A 20,457-nucleotide genomic window follows, 5' to 3' on the forward strand; every position below is an offset into this window, starting at 1 on the left:
ACACAAACTATACCGACATGTACCACCCCAGTATTCCCAGATTGTTAGGCTTTAGTCCTGTAATAAAACTATAAATTCACCTGTCACTGGGGATTCAATTTCATATAAAAGTAAGACCTGATCAGTCAATAAAAGTCAATATTGACCACTTACGCACATTATTGATGACATCAGAACATTCGACATCCCAGAAACCTCAACAGTATATCGCCCAGCTCGAGGGGAGTGTAAATATATAACAGGTGATTCTCAAGTACTGTACAGTACGGTGGGGTCTCCTACACATGTCCTACAGTAAAACAGTACTGTACAGTACGGTGGGGGAAAACACTTACCTACAATTAAATTCTTAGGAATAATGTTGAATTTTTTTCACCATTACAATAAAATAATTGAAATTCTGGCTCTCTCCACAGCTATGAATGACTTATGATTATAAGGAGACAGATCTTTATCATTAAAAATTCAAGTATGCATTAAACAAGAGATCCCAGAGGGAACTTGACGCCCAGCTTTGAATGATCTTTATTGGTTCCTCATCAGACTAATCTTCTCTCTATTTTACCCTTCTTTCTTTTTTCCCCCACTTACTAATCTGATAACATGAACACAGAACCTACATGTGAAGCTTCAGAAACATCCCTCCAGTACTTTTCAAGAAACATTGATAACAATTTTCAATTCTCAAAATCCATGATGGCAGTCTGTCGGCCATTTTGATTTTCTGATCAAAAATATAAATTCAAATGGCACAACTCGGGACAAACGGGAACCTACACATTAAGTTGGACGAATATCCCTTTGTTACTTTTCAAGAAATGGCGATAACAAGGATTGTTTACGGACAGACGGACAACAGACGGACAAAGGACTACGGACACAGGGCGATTTGAACAGCCAACCATCTGATGGTGGTGGGTTAAAAGAAATCTTGTATTCAGTCAACATTTGATTTTTTAAATTTTTTTGTGAAATTTCTGAGATAAGAATTGTGAAATTTCTGAGATAAGAATTGTGAAATTTCTGAGATAAGAATTGTGAAATTTCTGAGATTAGAATAAAATATGTCAGAACAATGAAAAATGGTGGAATTTTTTTCATTCACATCACAAAAATTTGAGAAACTTTGTAATGGGAGTTCAACTGTTGTTCTTTATAGCATAATAGATATCCTGGTAAGGTTTATCAGATTCCAAGGTTTGTAACATGGAAGGCTTACCAGCATAGAACACTATTAATTCCAGTGATAATGCCGATCTGTTTGACCTTTGGCCCCCAGGTGCTACCCCATCACTCACACAGCTATTTAATATTATAGCTATATAGGATATGCTGTTAAATACCATAGGATACTGTAACATAGTACAATGATATACATGTTGGTTTTACATAAAGTCAGATAACTGTGTGTATTGATCTGAAACAAAATGTCACGCCCATTACATAACGATTTGATAAACTGTTAACATTGATCTTTTATGTTTCCTGTGATAGATTTTCTGTCTTCCTACGACCTGTGTCCTTCAGAGAATTATTCCAGTTTCATAAAAACAATAGAGTTGATAGTATCTCTATATACACAATACAGTAAAGGGATGTCAGAATCAAACATATGTTTCTTGTGTAATCTACACCAACATGAACATCATCGTGATAATTGTAACTCAGGCAGATTATATTACTGTCTCCAGCAGGAGTTCAAAAGAATACACAGCTAATCCCCACCTCAATCTGTTTACGGTGGATATACACAGTATATCAAATAAATTCTCTTGTCCAGTTTTCTTTCCAGTTGTATAATTTTTATGTATAACATTTTTTTATTTTAGACTATAAATATATGCTAATGTGTGAGCTGTGCTTCATCATGAAAGCATTTTGTTGGAATCTGCAATGTCACAATATCAGTTGTCATAAGGTTCCAAGGTTGTGCTTTCAGATAATTTGATGGGAAATTTTTGTTCACTAGTTAGCTCAAAATTAAACGGATTATGGTGCATAAGACATAAATTTCTCTCCGTCCATAAAAATGATATTTACATTTCTCCTGACTGGCTCATTCAGTTTACATCCCATATTTATACAGCAATAAGCCCTTCGTTTATCCCGTTAAGTAAAGAAAGAGTATTGAATGGATCTTTTTTAATATAACATATATTTGACGAGTATTGATAAAATATCAGTATGTTCTGTTATACAACAGGAATACATGTGATCACTTGTGATATTTTTATCAAGCAGATTATTTCTCAAACTTCACCTGTAATAATAGTTTTGTTTTCACTTATTTCATGGGATAAGCAGTGATGTTATAATGCAGGTTTTGTCTAGTTGATAATTTCTGATATTTCACTGGTAAAATGTTAGATAACAAGATTCCTTTTATTTATGATATAAGTTGATGTTAGTGGCAGCTGAATGGGGCTTACAGGATAAATATGGTAGCTGTGTGCTGGAAGTGAAATATCGTCTGGAGACAATTTAAAAGGAAAGGTTTACTTACCCAATTAGATCGTAACCATAACAACAATAGATAGATACATAAAAATATGCACCTTTTTTTAACATTAAGATTTTCATTCCTAATAGAGTTTTATGAAAGCTTAAAATTTTAGGTAGCAATGCAAATGTTCTGTACTAAGTTGTAGAAAACTCATACTTATGTAACATACTATTTTTTCACATGGTAACCTTCCTTCTGAATTCAGCAGGGATTTTCCTTCAATTTTACAACTGGGTCTAGGGTCCATTGAATTGGGGATTTCTACGCAACAGAGTGTGACATTGGGGAAACAAAAAATAGTGTAATTCATACAAATTTCAGTTTTTCTTTGATGAATATTGCCTTTATGTTATTTTTTTTATTTCATTTTGTCATCTATAGCTGTTTTTTTATCTTTCAAAAGTACCTTAGTATAGGTCTTTGTAGATAAAACTTAATTAATCATTCAAAAGTGACTTCAAAATTGGGAATTTTTCAGTGGCAAATTGGGAATTTTCACAAGATTTTTTTAAGGGGAATGGGTCCTTTAACGGACCCTATTTCTATAAATGTAGAATAATCCCCGATTCATTAGAATTGATTTAAAATATGATATTTAGTATGTGGTATGTCATTGCTGTAATCGACAGAATAAATATCTATCGCTGTTCATTTCCCAACAAAGCTGCTATCGGTGATAAAGTTTATACCCAAGAACCGGAAGTGTCACATACAGAGGGCGATCAAGTGTTTTATAACATACAAGTTATAGTCGCCTTTATATGGTGATATGTGGCTATACAGGAAATGAGGGTTTATCATTGATTACTTTTATGATGGAGAAGGAATTCCATATCTTAAACACCAATACTGACACAAATATCTGGTATTCACCAATATACAGCTGTGGAAAGGTAATAAAATAAAGGCTGACGCACCAGATATATAGGGCAAGCAGTATTTTGTCCAAACTTCTATGATTCTGAGAAAGACCAAGATTGGGGAGTTTTATACCTTTTCGGCGACTCAGAGATTTTTCCATGTCTGAGCAGTTTTTATTGTCCTTACCTTTTCGGTGACTGAGATTTTTTTTAAGTCTGAGGAGTATTTTTTCCTTACCTTTTCAGCGACTGATATTTTTCCAAGTCTGAGGAGAAGAATTTTGTCTTTGAGTATAACACCAGTGTTGTTGACCAGAACGAGGTCAACCATCCTTCCATAGTGTCCGTACACCAGTACGCCCTGACAACGAAAAACAACAAAATTACCATATCTATCCTCAAATAAGCCCACTCGACCCGATAGTGTAACAGTTTAAGTATTAAGATTTTGGCTTTTTAAGCTTACTATTTTAAAATTGGTCATTCTGCAAAATTTAAGAAAGGGCCTGATTTGTTGGCAGGGCATTTTTGCGGACATATAATATATGGTAGTCTAAACAAGACAAGGGCAGACACTGTGGACACACCAAATGTATCTACAAATACAGGAGCCTTCTAAGAACAGCAGAGTTTGTCTAATGTAATTGATTTTGTAATGTAGCATAATATCAGAAGGAAATTATGTATGGTCATAGTCCCTATCACACTTATTACTGTAAACCTGAAAACTTCCCTCTGTTATTTTTTTCCATTTTTTTTTGCTAAATATGAAGGTAATTTGAAGATCATAAAGTAGATGTTTTGTATATAGAGTGTTTGGTGTGGACCTTCTAAACACTGGATATTTCCCACTGCCAAAAGGCAGAGACAAATTAAACAGAAGCATCAAAGAGCATTTTCAAAATGTTAAGTTTTAAACCAATCAAAATGTGAAAACTAGGAATTAGGATTTTAGCACATTTCACCCTATGACCTTAAAAACCAGTCAACTTGGTACCTCTTTATTCCAGCATGATTCAAGCCAAATATTGGTTTTCTGGACCTCAATGGTATTGAGAAGAAGTTATTTAAAATGAAAGTTATTGGTCGGTTAGCCTGTGAGCTAATAATAAGAAAACAATTACCGTAGCCATGAATAACAATATTTGGTCCATGTGGAGTAGAAAATTATATATTATCAAAATTCCAATCCAACTTTCATGATACCTGAACAGTTCCCGATGGAGCGAACGCCACATAAGGCAGGACAGGGGGGTCTTTAGTCTCCTCCACATCCTCAGCAGCCCGCTTCCTTCTGTTGACTTTTGACCTCTGACCAACTCCAAAGGTCAAATTTAATTTGACCTGACCTGCAGAGGTGATAACTTCTAACCTATTGGGTTGAACAGGATTAGGATAGGTGACAACCACATCGTACTCCTCAATGCTAACTTTGTCCAAACCATATTTGGTAAATTCTGATTTAACGAAGTTGACAGTATTTTCATCCCATGTTGTGTCCTGGTTTAGTGTTTGGCTGGAAGTAAACTCTCTGAAACAAACAAGATTTAAAATTTTTATACATTTAATTAAAACAAAACTCAAATGCAAAACTTTTCTATATGACATCATCATTTATGCCAAATAAGATTCAATCATCTACACATTCTGTCTAATATGAAGGGAAAGGTTCAGAGAGGGGCGGGGGATTGTTTTATTAATAGATTGTGTCTTAAACAGGATACCGAATTGGACAGGTTTCCTGAGTGACCAATATTATTCCCTACATTGTGCCTCAAGTTGTCAGATTAGACATTAAGTTATATGTGTCCCATGGGTTCCATGAAACCAATACAATGCCCAACACAGTTTCAGATCTGATAAGTTGATACACTAATCATTATAATCACTATATCATCCACATGCTAATATTGAGCAAGTTTGATCAGAAACTTTAATGACCATTTCATGTAATTTGTCATTTCCTTATGGCATTCATTTTGACTATTAATGTCATTTGAAAGAACTTCAGTGTTTAAATATTGTCAGTTTAGACAGGTGGAATTTGTGTACAATTACTGACTTAGCCATTTCATTCATGAACTAATTATGAATTGTCATGAATGGAAAAGTTCATGACCATTCATGAATTATTAGGATCTCATGAATGAAAATCTTCCTTACATAATCCATGAATCTTCATGAATATCTTTTTTAAAAAATTGTTCATGAAGTTTTAAGTTAATGAATTTCATGAAAATATTCATGACAAAATTAAGAATATTCATGTATTTTGTTCATGAATAATTGATGAACTATTCGTGAATGTTCATGAATTATATGAACAAACAGTGACAGACACTGAAATCTCACGACAGTTGTGATGTAGACTGGAGACTTGGGTACATCTTATAGGCTGTAAATGATAACTACAGTAGCTTATTGTGAATCATCCATGTAAGAAATAATTCTTCTACATTTTTATAAAATATTCCTTTGATTTTTTTTAAAACATCAATTTAAGTCACGTTAAATTTGTATCCCTCAGAAGATGTTAAATTTGTATCCCTTAGAAGATCGTTAAATTTGTATCCCTCCGAAGATCGTTAAATTTGTATCCCTCCGAAGATCGTTAAATTTGTATCCCTCAAAAGATCGGGGATTTCCAGCTCACAACTAAATTTGTTACAACCTAGTCAGTATTATATTGCCTGTAAGGTATGAAACAGAGCACTTCAAAGGTATACATCTAACCATTAATTAAAGATTTCTACGGTAGCTTCTGAAGCGAATGTGTCTGTACGTACATGTCTCATCTGTGTCACATGAACCTTTGATTACATCACATAACATGTACAACTTGTACGAAATTAAAGTTGGTTTCATAATCAACCATTTTCCCTCGAATTTATAATAAAAATCAAAAATGATATTTACTATTAACACTGTCAAACAGAATCTCTAAATGTGTAATACCAGTTATTGTATCACTAACAGCTGTTTGTCAGAGGATAATATATAATGCTTCGATTAATTGGCTATGCGATTTGTATATATATATACCTTAAATGTTTTTTTTGAAAATTTGAACTAGATAACAACTTTGGAGAAAAGTAAATGATCATTCTATTTCTAATATCACCAGTTAGGGCATTTTTAAATACCTATACCTCAACCTTTTAGAGACATTTTTAAATTGGATAAAAAATGAACTTGGATGAGAGATTTTCCAAGATTATAAAATATAAACGTAATTCACTGAATGTGACATAATGTCTGAATATAAACATTTACATCGCAATGATAATGATCAGAAAATTTAGGACAAACCCATCTGACATCCTGAATTTTGGTTTAATCAAACATTTATAACTGGGCGTAGGTATTTGCACTAAATGAACCTTACAATTAGCAATAAGAATCATCCAGTCATTTCAGACTTAATTATACATTTTATCTTTAGATTTACACTCCTAATCAGAGGCGTTTAAGTACAGAACTCTGTCCATAGATAATCTTCGTCAAATCAAGATGTTATCAGTCTAATTTTACAATATATATGTAGATATATATTAGTCCAATTAACGTTATATACAACAAAATTCCAGCTCCTCCTTACAGAGATACATTTTAATTACACTGGTTTCCATTAATCGACACTGTCAATCAGACCAGCGTACCAAGATAGATCTAGTTTCAAGGTCACTGATAAACATTTAAACTTGAGATTCATTAACAGATTAATTGAGACATTATCTGCCTTTGAAGTGTTTATGTGCTAGTTAAACTGATTAAGGATATCAAAATAACTCACTCGGTGTAATAGTTCTATTTAGTTGTTCAGTTTTGTTAAGAGTTTAGCAGTGGCATGGAAATATTTTCTGCCTTAAATGTTCTACCTGTAATTTTTGGCTATATATGTATGATAAATTAAAAATTTATTTCAATACCTCCACTAGGGATTGAACCGGCCCTCTGGATTACTAGTTTACAGCCCGATCAGAGATCTCCCTCTATAACCGGCCCTCTGGATTACTAGTTTACAGCCCGATCAGAGATCTCCCTCTATAACCGGCCCTCTGGATTACTAGTTTACAGCCCGATCAGAGATCTCCCTCTATAACCGGCCCTCTGGATTACTAGTTTACAGCCCGATCAGAGATCTCCCTCTATAACCGGCCCTCTGGATTACTAGTTTACAGCCCGATCAGAGATCTCCCTCTATAACCGGCCCTCTGGATTACTAGTTTACAGCCCGATCAGAGATCTCCCTCTATAACCGGCCCTCTGGATTACTAGTTTACAGCCCGATCAGAGATCTCCCTCTATAACCGGCCCTCTGGATTACTAGTTTACAGCCCGATCAGAGATCTCCCTCTATAACCGGCCCTCTGGATTACTAGTTTACAGCCCGATCAGAGATCTCCCTCTATAACCGGCCCTCTGGATTACTAGTTTACAGCCCGATCAGAGATCTCCCTCTATAACCGGCCCTCTGGATTACTAGTTTACAGCCCGATCAGAGATCTCCCTCTATAACCGGCCCTCTGGATTACTAGTTTACAGCCCGATCAGAGATCTCCCTCTATAACCGGCCCTCTGGATTACTAGTTTACAGCCCGATCAGAGAAGATCTCCCTCTATAACCGGCCCTCTGGATTACTAGTTTACATCCCGATCAGAGAAGATCTCCCTCTATAACTGGCCCTCTGGATTACTAGTTTACAGCCCGATCAGAGAAGATCTCCCTCTATAACCGGCCCTCTGGATTACTAGTTTACAGCCCGATCAGAGAAGATCTCCCTCTATAACTGGCCCTCTGGATTACTAGTTTACAGCCCGATCAGAGATCTCCCTCTATAACCGGCCCTCTGGATTACTAGTTTACAGCCCGATCAGAGAAGATCTCCCTCTATAACTGGCCCTCTGGATTACTAGTTTACAGCCCGATCAGAGATCTCCCTCTATAACCGGCCCTCTGGATTACTAGTTTACAGCCCGATCAGAGAAGATCTCCCTCTATAACCGGCCCTCTGGATTACTAGTTTACAGCCCGATCAGAGATCTCCCTCTATAACCGGCCCTCTGGATTACTAGTTTACAGCTCAATCAGAGAAGATCTCCCTCTATAACTGGCCCTCTGGATTACTAGTTTACAGCCCGATCAGAGATCTCCCTCTATAACCGGCCCTCTGGATTACTAGTTTACAGCCCGATCAGAGATCTCCCTCTATAACCGGCCCTCTGGATTACTAGTTTACAGCCCGATCAGAGAAGATCTCCCTCTATAACCGGCCCTCTGGATTACTAGTTTACAGCCCGATCAGAGAAGATCTCCCTCTATAACCGGCCCTCTGGATTACTAGTTTACAGCCCGATCAGAGATCTCCCTCTATAACCGGCCCTCTGGATTACTAGTTTACAGCTCAATCAGAGAAGATCTCCCTCTATAACTGGCCCTCTGGATTACTAGTTTACAGCCCGATCAGAGAAGATCTCCCTCTATAACTGGCCCTCTGGATTACTAGTTTACAGCCCGATCAGAGAAGATCTCCCTCTATAACTGGCCCTCTGGATTACTAGTTTACAGCCCGATCAGATCTCCCTCTATAACCGGCCCTCTGGATTACTAGTTTACAGCCCGATCAGAGATCTCCCTCTATAACCGGCCCTCTGGATTACTAGTTTACAGCCCGATCAGAGATCTCCCTCTATAACCGGCCCTCTGGATTACTAGTTTACAGCCCGATCAGAGATCTCCCTCTATAACCAGGTGATATTGAGGCTAGAACTTAACCAGAGTTAAATACTCCCCCTCTAGAGAATAAAACTTGTCCTCAAGTTTCAGGGGTTACACAAGGTAATGCTAAGTGTAATTCCTGAGTTCCTATATGGGCACTCATGTAGCTGAGAACATGACAAATTTAATTTGTTTCATTAATATTGCCTCCACTAGGGATCGAGCCCTGGGATCTCTGGATTACTAGTCTTATATGCTCAACCAATCAAACTTAGAAGTTTTCTCTATACCAATGTCATATATTTCGGCTAGTATCTACCAAGATTACATGTATGCCATATAAAAATTATGCAATGTACCTATTGTTTTAAAGAGTTAAGGCTATATGCTACCTTACACATTGGACATGTGAGTGGTGTGAATTTTATTTGCTATATAGCTACCGTACACAATATCTGTGTTTTTTTCTGTGGTTTTTACTTATCTTCCTTTTTTAACCCCTATAGATATCTAAGATTAAAACTACACACCATAATCTACAAATCAAGTCCTAATCACCAACCATTAAGGAAATATTGTATATGCTCTCTAAAGAGGAACTCTTCTGAACTGGAGATGCAAATGTCTCACTAAGATAGCAACATTAATGGATCTAGATAGATAAAGATGTCACATTTGTTCCGTTAGTATAACATTGGAGTTTTGAAGATGGGCCTATGTGGTATGAAGCAACATTATCTGAAATTTGTGAAGAAAGGACTCCCCAATCCTCTTTAATGTATAGTACATCATAAATTTACTTTCCCAGCATCTGTACAGCTGGGTAGACTGACACATAGAGTAAAATATCTTGTTTAATGTATAAAGCAACATTATGTGAAGCGGGGGAAAAAGACTCCCCTATCCCCCTTTAATGTCACAAGTACATCACAAATTTACTTGCCAGCATGCATCTGTACAGCAGGGTAGACACTTAAGAGTAAAATATCTTGTTCAATTTATGAAGCAACATCCTCTGACATTTGTGAAAAGACTCTTCACTCCCAACATTGATCTTGCCATTTTAAAAGTCAAGTCCATCATAAATCTTCTTCCCAGCATCTGTACAGCGGGGTAGACAGACTTGGTTGTTCAATAACAGTTGCTATCCATTGTGGTATCATGGCCAAATACATGTACAACTTCTGTAAATATGTACACATGTACAACTTCTGTAAATATGTACACATGTACAACTTCTATAAATATGTACACATGTACAACTCCTGTAAATATGTACACATGTACAACTTCTGTAAATATGTACACATGTACAACTTCTGTAAATATGTACACATGTACAACTTCTGTAAATATGTACACATGTACAACTTCTGTAAATATCTACACATGTACAACTTCTGTAAATATCTACACATGTACAACTTCTGTAAATATCTACACATGTACAACTTCACAGTAATTAACTACATAAGATATACACCAGAGCTTGCATTAAGTACCGTCTGAATATTTTCCTTTTAAACCTTTTTACGATGAAAGGTAATTATGCAAATTCAGAAAAAATCTCTCAAATCTGATCAAAATCAATTACCAACGTGTTCCATAAAAGCTATCCCGGCTATAAAGCTCCGCCTCATACCGTAATGATAGAGAACATTAATGTATATACATACAGTAACATTATGATCTCATTTATATGTGATCTCAGAAGACTGGATCTGAGTATACAAAAGCAGAAACTTTTTTTTTTTTTTTTATTTGATTTAAAAAAAGCGTATCAGCAGGCAGACATCTGGTAGACACTAATAACCATAAAATGTACTTTGTGGACAAAATAATAAAAGACAACTCCGGAACCGAACTCAAAGATACATTTGGAGAAGATTCATTTTTAAATACAGATAACTTTAATCTAGTATATACCATTTCATTTCACAAATAAAATTTACATTTAATGTGCATTTAGATATGGAAGATTAATAAAACATGAAAATATGTGGTATGTGTTTTGGGTTTTTTTCACCTGCAAGCATTGTGTCACCAGCAATGTTACAGTAGGAACAGAGAATAAAATAGCGAGATAGAACAGTATTCAAGGAAAGTGATCAGAAATCGAGACAGACAACATGTTATCCAAAGATAATTTATTAATATGAACAATTAACTGTTGTCAGGAATATCAACAATGTAATCCCGTGAACAGTGAAATACATTTCAGGTTATTGGAATAAAAAAAAACCAATATCCCAAATTTAAAAGTGTTACATAATAACAAACAAGTAAAATTTTGTCAACAAAACTTACGAATACCCAGATAGTATTACCTTATTGGACCGACAACACTTACGAATGCCCAGATAGTATTACCTTATTGGACCGACAACACTTACGAATGCCCAGATAGTATTACCTTATTGGACCGACAACACTTACGAATGCCCAGATAGTATTACCTTATTGGACCGACAACACTTACGAATGCCCAGATAGTATTACCTTATTGGACCGACAACACTTACGAATGCCCAGATAGTATTACCTTATTGGACCAACAAAACTTACGAATGCCCAGATAGTATTACCTTATTGGACCGACAACACTTACGAATGCCCAGATAGTATTACCTTATTGGACCAACAAAACTTACGAATGCCCAGATATTATTACCTTATTGGACCGACAACACTTACGAATGCCCAGATAGTATTACCTTATTGGACCAACAACACTTACGAATGCCCAGATATTATTACCTTATTCAACCAACAACACTTACGAATGCCCAGATAGTATTACCTTATTGGACCAACAAAACTTACGAATGCCCAGATATTATTACCTTATTGGACCGACAACACTTACGAATGCCCAGATAGTATTACCTTATTGGACCAACAAAACTTACGAATGCCCAGATATTATTACCTTATTCAACCAACAACACTTACGAATGTCCAGATAGTATTACCTTATTGGACCAACAAAATTTACGAATGTCCAGATAGTATTACCTTATTGGACCAACAAAACTTACGAATGCCCAGATAGTATACCTTATTGGACCAACAACACTTACGAATGTCCAGATAGTATTACCTTATTCAACCAACAAAACTTACGAATGTCCAGATAGTATTACCTTATTCAACCAACAAAACTTACGAATGTCCAGATAGTATTACCTTATTGGACCAACAAAACTTACGAATGCCCAGATAGTATTACCTTATTGGACCAACAACACTTACGAATGCCCAGATAGTATTACCTTATTGGACCAACAACACTTACGAATGCCCAGATATTATTACCTTATTGGACCAACAAAACTTACGAATACCCAGATGGTATTACCTTATTGGACCAACAAAACTTACGAATGCCCAGATAGTATTACCTTATTGGACCAACAACACTTACGAATGCCCAGATAGTATTACCTTATTGGACCAACAACACTTACGAATGCCCAGATATTATTACCTTATTGGACCAACAAAACTTACGAATACCCAGATGGTATTACCTTATTGGACCAACAAAACTTACGAATGCCCAGATAGTATTACCTTATTGGACCAACAACACTTACGAATGCCCAGATAGTATTACCTTATTGGACCAACAACACTTACGAATGCCCAGATATTATTACCTTATTGGACCAACAAAACTTACGAATACCCAGATGGTATTACCTTATTGGACCAACAAAACTTACGAATGTCCAGATAGTATTACCTTATTGGACCAACAACACTTACGAATGCCCAGATAGTATTACCTTATTGGACCAACAAAACTTACGAATGCCCAGATGGTATTACCTTATTGGACCAACAAAACTTACGAATGTCCAGATATTATTACCTTATTGGACCAACAAAACTAACGAATACCCAGACAGTATACCTTATTGGACCAACAACACTTACGAATACCCAGATATTATACCTTATTGGACCAACAAAACTAACGAATACCCAGATAGTATTACCTTATTTGACTGACAAAACTTACGAATGCCCAGATATTATTACTTTATTTAACCAACAACACTTACAAATACCCAGATATTATTACCTTATTTAACCAACAACACTTACAAATACCCAGATATTATTACCTTATTTAACCAACAAAACTTACGAATGCCCAGATAGTATTACCTTATTGGACCAACAAAACTAACGAATACCCAGACAGTATACCTTATTGGACCAACAACACTTACGAATACCCAGATATTATACCTTATTGGACCAACAAAACTAACGAATACCCAGATAGTATTACCTTATTTGACTGACAAAACTTACGAATGCCCAGATATTATTACTTTATTTAACCAACAACACTTACAAATACCCAGATATTATTACCTTATTTAACCAACAACACTTACAAATACCCAGATATTATTACCTTATTTAACCAACAAAACTTACGAATGCCCAGATATTATTACCTTATTTAACCAACAAAACTTACGAATGCCCAGATATTATTACTTTATTTAACCAACAACACTTACTTACCCAGATATTATTACCTTATTTGACCAACAACACTTACAAATACCCAGATATTATTACCTTATTCGACCAACAACACTTACTTACCCAGATATTATTACCTTATTCGACCAACAACACTTACGAATACCCAGATATTATTACCTTATTGGACCAACAATACTTACGAATGCCCAGATATTATTACCTTATTGGACCAACAAAACTTACGAATGCCCAGATAGTATTACCTTATTGGACCAACAACACTTACGAATACCCAGATAGTATACCTTATTCGACCAACAACACTTACGAATGCCCAGATATTATTACCTTATTCGACCAACAACACTTACGAATACCCAGATGGTATTACCTTATTCGACCAACAAAACTTACGAATGCCCAGATAGTATTACCTTATTGGACCAACAAAACTTACGAATACCCAGATAGTATACCTTATTGGACCAACAAAACTTACGAATGTCCAGATAGTATTACCTTATTGGACCAACAAAACTTACGAATGCCCAGATATTATTACCTTATTGGACCAACAAAACTTACGAATGCCCAGATAGTATTACCTTATTGGACCAACAAAACTTACGAATGCCCAGATATTATTACCTTATTGGACCAACAAAACTTACGAATGCCCAGATAGTATTACCTTATTGGACCAACAAAACTTACGAATGTCCAGATAGTATTACCTTATTGGACCAACAAAACGTACGAATGCCCAGATAGTATTACCTTATTGGACCAACAACACTTACGAATACCCAGATAGTATACCTTATTCGACCAACAACACTTACGAATGCCCAGATATTATTACCTTATTCGACCAACAACACTTACGAATACCCAGATGGTATTACCTTATTCGACCAACAAAACTTACGAATGCCCAGATAGTATTACCTTATTGGACCAACAAAACTTACGAATGCCCAGATAGTATTACCTTATTTGACTGACAAAACTTACGAATGCCCAGATATAGTATTACTTTATTTGACTGACAAAACTTACGAATACCCAGATATTATTACCTTATTGGACCAACAAAACTTACGAATACCCAGATAGTATTACCTTATTGGACCAACAACACTTACGAATGCCCAGATAGTATTACCTTATTTGACCAACAAAACCTACGAATGCCCAGATAGTATTACCTTATTGGACCAACAAGATTTACGAATGTCCAGATAGTATTACCTTATTGGACCAACAAGATTTACGAATGCCCAGATAGTATTACCTTATTGGACCAACAAGATTTACGAATGTCCAGATAGTATTACCCTATTCTACGTAATAATTGCAGTGTGTACTAACAAAAAAACAACAGGGATGTGTTTAATAAAACCAAGTACTTATAAAAATTACGATTGTTCTAATCACAGTTTCCCTTACAGTTAATCTCTAAGGCGGGTATATTTTCTGAACACCAGTTCATTACCACAAGAATCTGTTTTAATTTAGTGATGTACTAAAATGTAAGAGTGCCACAATAAATGGGTTAACAATATATTCCCCATCACATATAATAATTTGAATATTAATCAGGTGAAAAATTAAACATTTAACATTTTTTAATAACATCTTTCTTCTCAATGGTTCAACTTTTTATAATATTTTTTCAAATAAGATATACATCATTCATTTCTTCAACAAATTTCACCAAGTCAGAACACCAGTTTATTTTTTAGTACTAACTTGAATGCCTATTTTACGATGTTGTGTATTTAATAATGGCAAAGGTCCAGACTCGAACATCTTTGATACTGATATGACTCATTGTTATTTTAATTTTCAAACTTTTTCTATTTTACTGTCCATACATAAAATTCAAAATTAATCTTCATTTCTGAAATATTGTGCGAGAAGAGTCAGAGTTTGTCATAAACTCCAGTTTTTTATACAGGAGGAAAGCGAGACTTGTAAATCCATTTGGTGATAGTCACAGTTGCCTAGATATATAGTCCCACACAGGGATCATAAATTTATTGTTCAAATGGTAATTCCCCAGAGACAGGAACTATTAAATCTTTGATAAAGAAAAAACATTTCTAGGTTATGAGGTGTATCGAGTTACAAGTCTAACTGTAAGTAATGATTGTCTTCACATCTAGATCTACAAATACCTCATAGAACTTTGTTTTCCTGTACACCACGTGCACGTACGCACATGTGCACATATATATATGTAGCATACAAATTACCTCCACCCTGGCCCCTCATCAGTAAATCTGTCCAGGGGCTCACATACATACCCCCACCCTGGCCCCTCATCAGTAAATCTGTCCAGGGGCTCACATACATAGCTCCATCCCGGCCCCTCATCAGTAAATCTGTCCAGGGGCTCACATACATACCCCCACCCTGGCCCCTCATCAGTAAATCTGTCCAGGGGCTCACTTACATACCCCCACCCCGGCCCCTCATCAGTACTTACATCTACTGTCCAGGGGCTCATTGGATAACTGGTACACAAGTTCTTTTTTTTTTTTTAAAGTTGTATAATCAACAAAGAACTAAGTCTGCAGACAAGATGTGTTGGAAATAAACACACACATACCAAATTCAGTACTTGAAAGTGATACAGTATATGTATGTGCCCCTGACATACAGATCTTCGAGCAAAGCTTGACCGACGTGTGGACGGACTGATCACTAACATTTTCTAACACTTTATCTAATATCACAATGTCCATTTTCATAAAGACTTATCTTTTAAAACGTAAAGTCTGATCTATAGATCTGTAAACCCTCAAAACATTTAAAAAAACAGCTTGTGATATTTTAGAAAAAAACACTTTCTGAAAGTAGCTCAAATTGCATACATAAAAAAGGTGTAAATCAAGTTTGTTCTATAGGTTTATAGAAATCATCCATCTTCTTTAAAAACCCTTCAAAATAATTTCTAAATTTCTGTGGTTCTTGTTTAGTCCAAGGTCAAACTTTAAATATGTAATTCTTGTGTTTCTGAAGTGTGTTATATGATCTCCTATGGATAAACAGACGATTATGATAATGAAATGTAAATGTTGCTGAATCATTCACATGATGTATTATAGTACAACGAGACACCATTACAATACACGACAAACTGTGGTACAATACTGAACAAAATTCTAACAAACTGTGGTACAATACTGAACAAAATTCTAACAAACTGTGGGACAATACTGAACAAAATTCTAACATCCTTTCCAAACCACAGGGTTCCGTATAACAAGAGGCCAAATGGGCCTGCGTCATTCACCTTGCTTTGATGATTCTTGGCATTTCAGTTTTCAAAAGAGTTATCTTTCTTGCCTGTTTAACAACTATTCTTATTTATAACCATGAGTGCAGTCAAGGTCATTTCTTTTCGTAAACTCTGTTAGGATATATTTCAGAACCTTTTCTAATCAAATACCATGACTCCAATCATTTTTGTTAATCAAGGTCATTAAATATTCTAACAAATTTTATCACTGTGACCTTTAATGTAGGTCAGGGTCATTGATTTCACAGATGTTTTTCTGGTGTCATCCTTGGAATTTAATGAGCCTAAAATTGATAGCTGTTGGGCCTGTTGGTGGTTATTTGGAAGACAAACAATGCACCATAGTGTAAGCTTGGACTAACCATTCAGATCAGGTGGTTATGAGCTGGTGTTTATCATGGTCTACAACCTGACAGAATGTGACATATACATTTTAACTTTATTTAAACTTGCAGCGTTCTACATGATAATTATAATATAGTGTACACTATGAAGGGTTCTACATGACAATTATAATATAGTACACAATCTGAAGTGTTCTACATGATAATTATAATATAGTACACAAACTGAAGGGTTCTACATGATAATTATAATATAGTACACAATATGAAGGGTTCTACACGATAATTATAATATAGTACACAATCTGAAGGGTTCTACATGATAATTATATTATAGTACACTGTGAAGGGTTCTACATGATAATTATAATATAGTACACAATATGAAGGGTTCTACATGATAATTATAATATAGTACACAATCTGAAGGGTTCTACATGATAATTATAATATAGTACACAATCTGAAGTGTTCTACATGATAATTATAATATAGTACACAATCTGTAGGGTTCTACATGATAATTATGATATAGTACACAATCTGAAGGGTTCTACATGATAATTATAATATAGTACACAATCTGACGGGTTCTACATGATAATTATAATATAGTACACAATCTGAAGTGTTCTACATGATAATTATGATATAGTACACAATCTGAAGGGTTCTACATGATAATTATAATATAGTACACAATCTGAAGTGTTCTACATGATAATTATAATATAGTACACTGTGAAGTGTTCTACATGATAATTATAATATAGTACACAATCTGAAGTGTTCTACATGATAATTATAATATAGTACACAATCTGTAGGGTTCTACATGATAATTATGATATAGTACACAATCTGAAGGGTTCTACATGATAATTATAATATAGTACACAATCTGACGGGTTCTACATGATAATTATAATATAGTACACAATCTGAAGTGTTCTACATGATAATTATGATATAGTACACAATCTGAAGGGTTCTACATGATAATTATAATATAGTACACAATCTGAAGGGTTCTACATGATAATTATAATATAGTACACAATCTGAAGTGTTCTACATGATAATTATAATATAGTACACAATCTGAAGTGTTCTACATGATAATTATAATATAGTACACAATCTGAAGGGTTCTACATGATAATTATAATATAGTACACAATCTGAAGTGTTCTACATGATAATTATAATATAGTACACTGTGAAGTGTTCTACATGATAATTATAATATAGTACACAATCTGTAGGGTTCTACGTGATAATTATGATATAGTACACAATCTGAAGGGTTCTACATGATAATTATAATATAGTACACAACCTGAAGGGTTCTACATGATAATTATAATATAGTACACAACCTGAAGGGTTCTACATGATAATTATAATATAGTATACGATCTGAAGGGTTCTACATGATAATTATAATATAGTATACGATCTGAAGGGTTCTACACGATAATTATCATATAGTATATAATGTGAAGGGTTCTACATGATAATTATAATATAGTACACAATCTGTAGGGTTCTACATGATAATTATAATATAGTACACAACCTGAAGGGTTCTACATGATAATTATATTATAGTACACAATCTGAAGTGTTCTACATGATAATTATAATATAGTATACAATATGAAGGGTTCTACATGATAATTATAATATAGTACACAACCTGAAGGGTTCTACATGATAATTATAATATAGTACACAATCTGAAGTGTTCTACGTGATAATTATAATATAGTACACAATCTGACGGGTTCTACATGATAATTATAATATAGTGTAGACTATGAAGGGTTCTATAATTATAATATAGTACACAATCTGAAGGGTTCTCCATGATAATTATAATATAGTACACAATCTGATGGGTTCTACATGATAATTATAATATAGTACACAATCTGATGGGTTCTACATGATAATTATAATATAGTACACAATCTGAAGGGTTCTCCATGATAATTATAATATAGTACACAATCTGATGGGTTCTACATGATAATTATAATATAGTACACAATCTGATGGGTTCTACATGATAATTATAATATAGTACACAATCTGAAGGGTTCTCCATGATAATTATAATATAGTACACAATCTGAAGGGTTCTACATGATAATTATAATATAGTACACAAACTGAAGGGTTCTACATATCATATATACATTGTGGGAGGAGAGGTGTGTAGTTTATCACCTTTAAAAGCACATAAATTGGAACCAATTAAAAAGCCTATCCCTAACATTCCCATCCTTATTCCAAGTATCAAGGAAATAGAATCCTAAATAATCAAACCATCAATGATGATATTTAATGTAAATGCTATATATAAATGGTCTATGACTAATTTCCTTAAACACCTAAACTTTGGAACAGTTTTTTTTCCCATTTTGTATGAAAAATTCATGATCTATGCTTAACTTGTATTACACAATATGTAGGAAGAGTTCCACCATTTAATATCTAAAATTACTTTAATTGGTAGTTTTATACAACACATGTTTAGACTGTTGATAATTTAATGACACACGTTGTTTTGGGGGTATTTTTCTACCAAAATAGAAAAGAAATTTAAACATTTATTTTTACGCGTTTCATAATCACAATACCACTCATCCTGATAATTGTACAGGTTGATTTTTTCACGGCTTCATTTCAATAGAGGAACAAGTGGTCCTGCTTAGTACCAGTGTCAAAATTAAAATAACTTTGTATAATTTCTGTCAAAAGTTGTATTCAATTCTGTACGGACAAGATGGCACTCCAATTACTGAGTTTTAAAAACATTCATAACTTCCGAACAAAAGTCATCAACACAATAAACAGAAAATATAATGATGATATAATTTTCTCCACGCGATTATCTCTTTATCTCCGATTATATTCACAGCATTGTATTGTATTTCCTCACCGATACATTAAGTTGAGACGAGAAAAGATTTGGGGGGTCATCTCAAAATATTTTAAAGGCGATCAGTTTTTAAAAGCCACACCATGTGTACCAATATTATTCCCGTTGGCTGCTCAAGCGTTCAAATCAAAGAGCTGTATTTGTGTTTGTTTTGATCAGTCAGTTATGACCCGATAAAATTGTCGACGAACTCATAAAAATTTTCTCTTCCATGCGAAAATCTACAATAAAATTTTCCGTCCTTTGTTAAATCTTACAGTTTATGCGAGCA

General features: G+C 34.6%; 1 protein-coding gene across 1 annotated transcript in view; it reads right to left on the reverse strand.

Annotated features, from left to right (window-relative positions):
* LOC117342788 (aminopeptidase NAALADL1-like) overlaps positions 1-20,457 on the reverse strand; it is a 58,708-nt gene that overhangs the window by 20,688 nt on the left and 17,563 nt on the right. Inside the window, exons 2-3 of the mRNA XM_033905048.1 lie at positions 4,570-4,894; positions 3,602-3,724 (exon numbers count right to left, since the gene is read on the reverse strand). Of these exons, the coding sequence (XP_033760939.1) occupies positions 3,602-3,724; positions 4,570-4,894 (448 nt within the window). The remainder of the gene's footprint in view (positions 1-3,601; positions 3,725-4,569; positions 4,895-20,457) is intronic.

This window comes from Pecten maximus, chromosome 14, assembly GCF_902652985.1.
Source record: "Pecten maximus chromosome 14, xPecMax1.1, whole genome shotgun sequence".
NCBI lineage: Eukaryota > Metazoa > Mollusca > Bivalvia > Pectinida > Pectinidae > Pecten > Pecten maximus.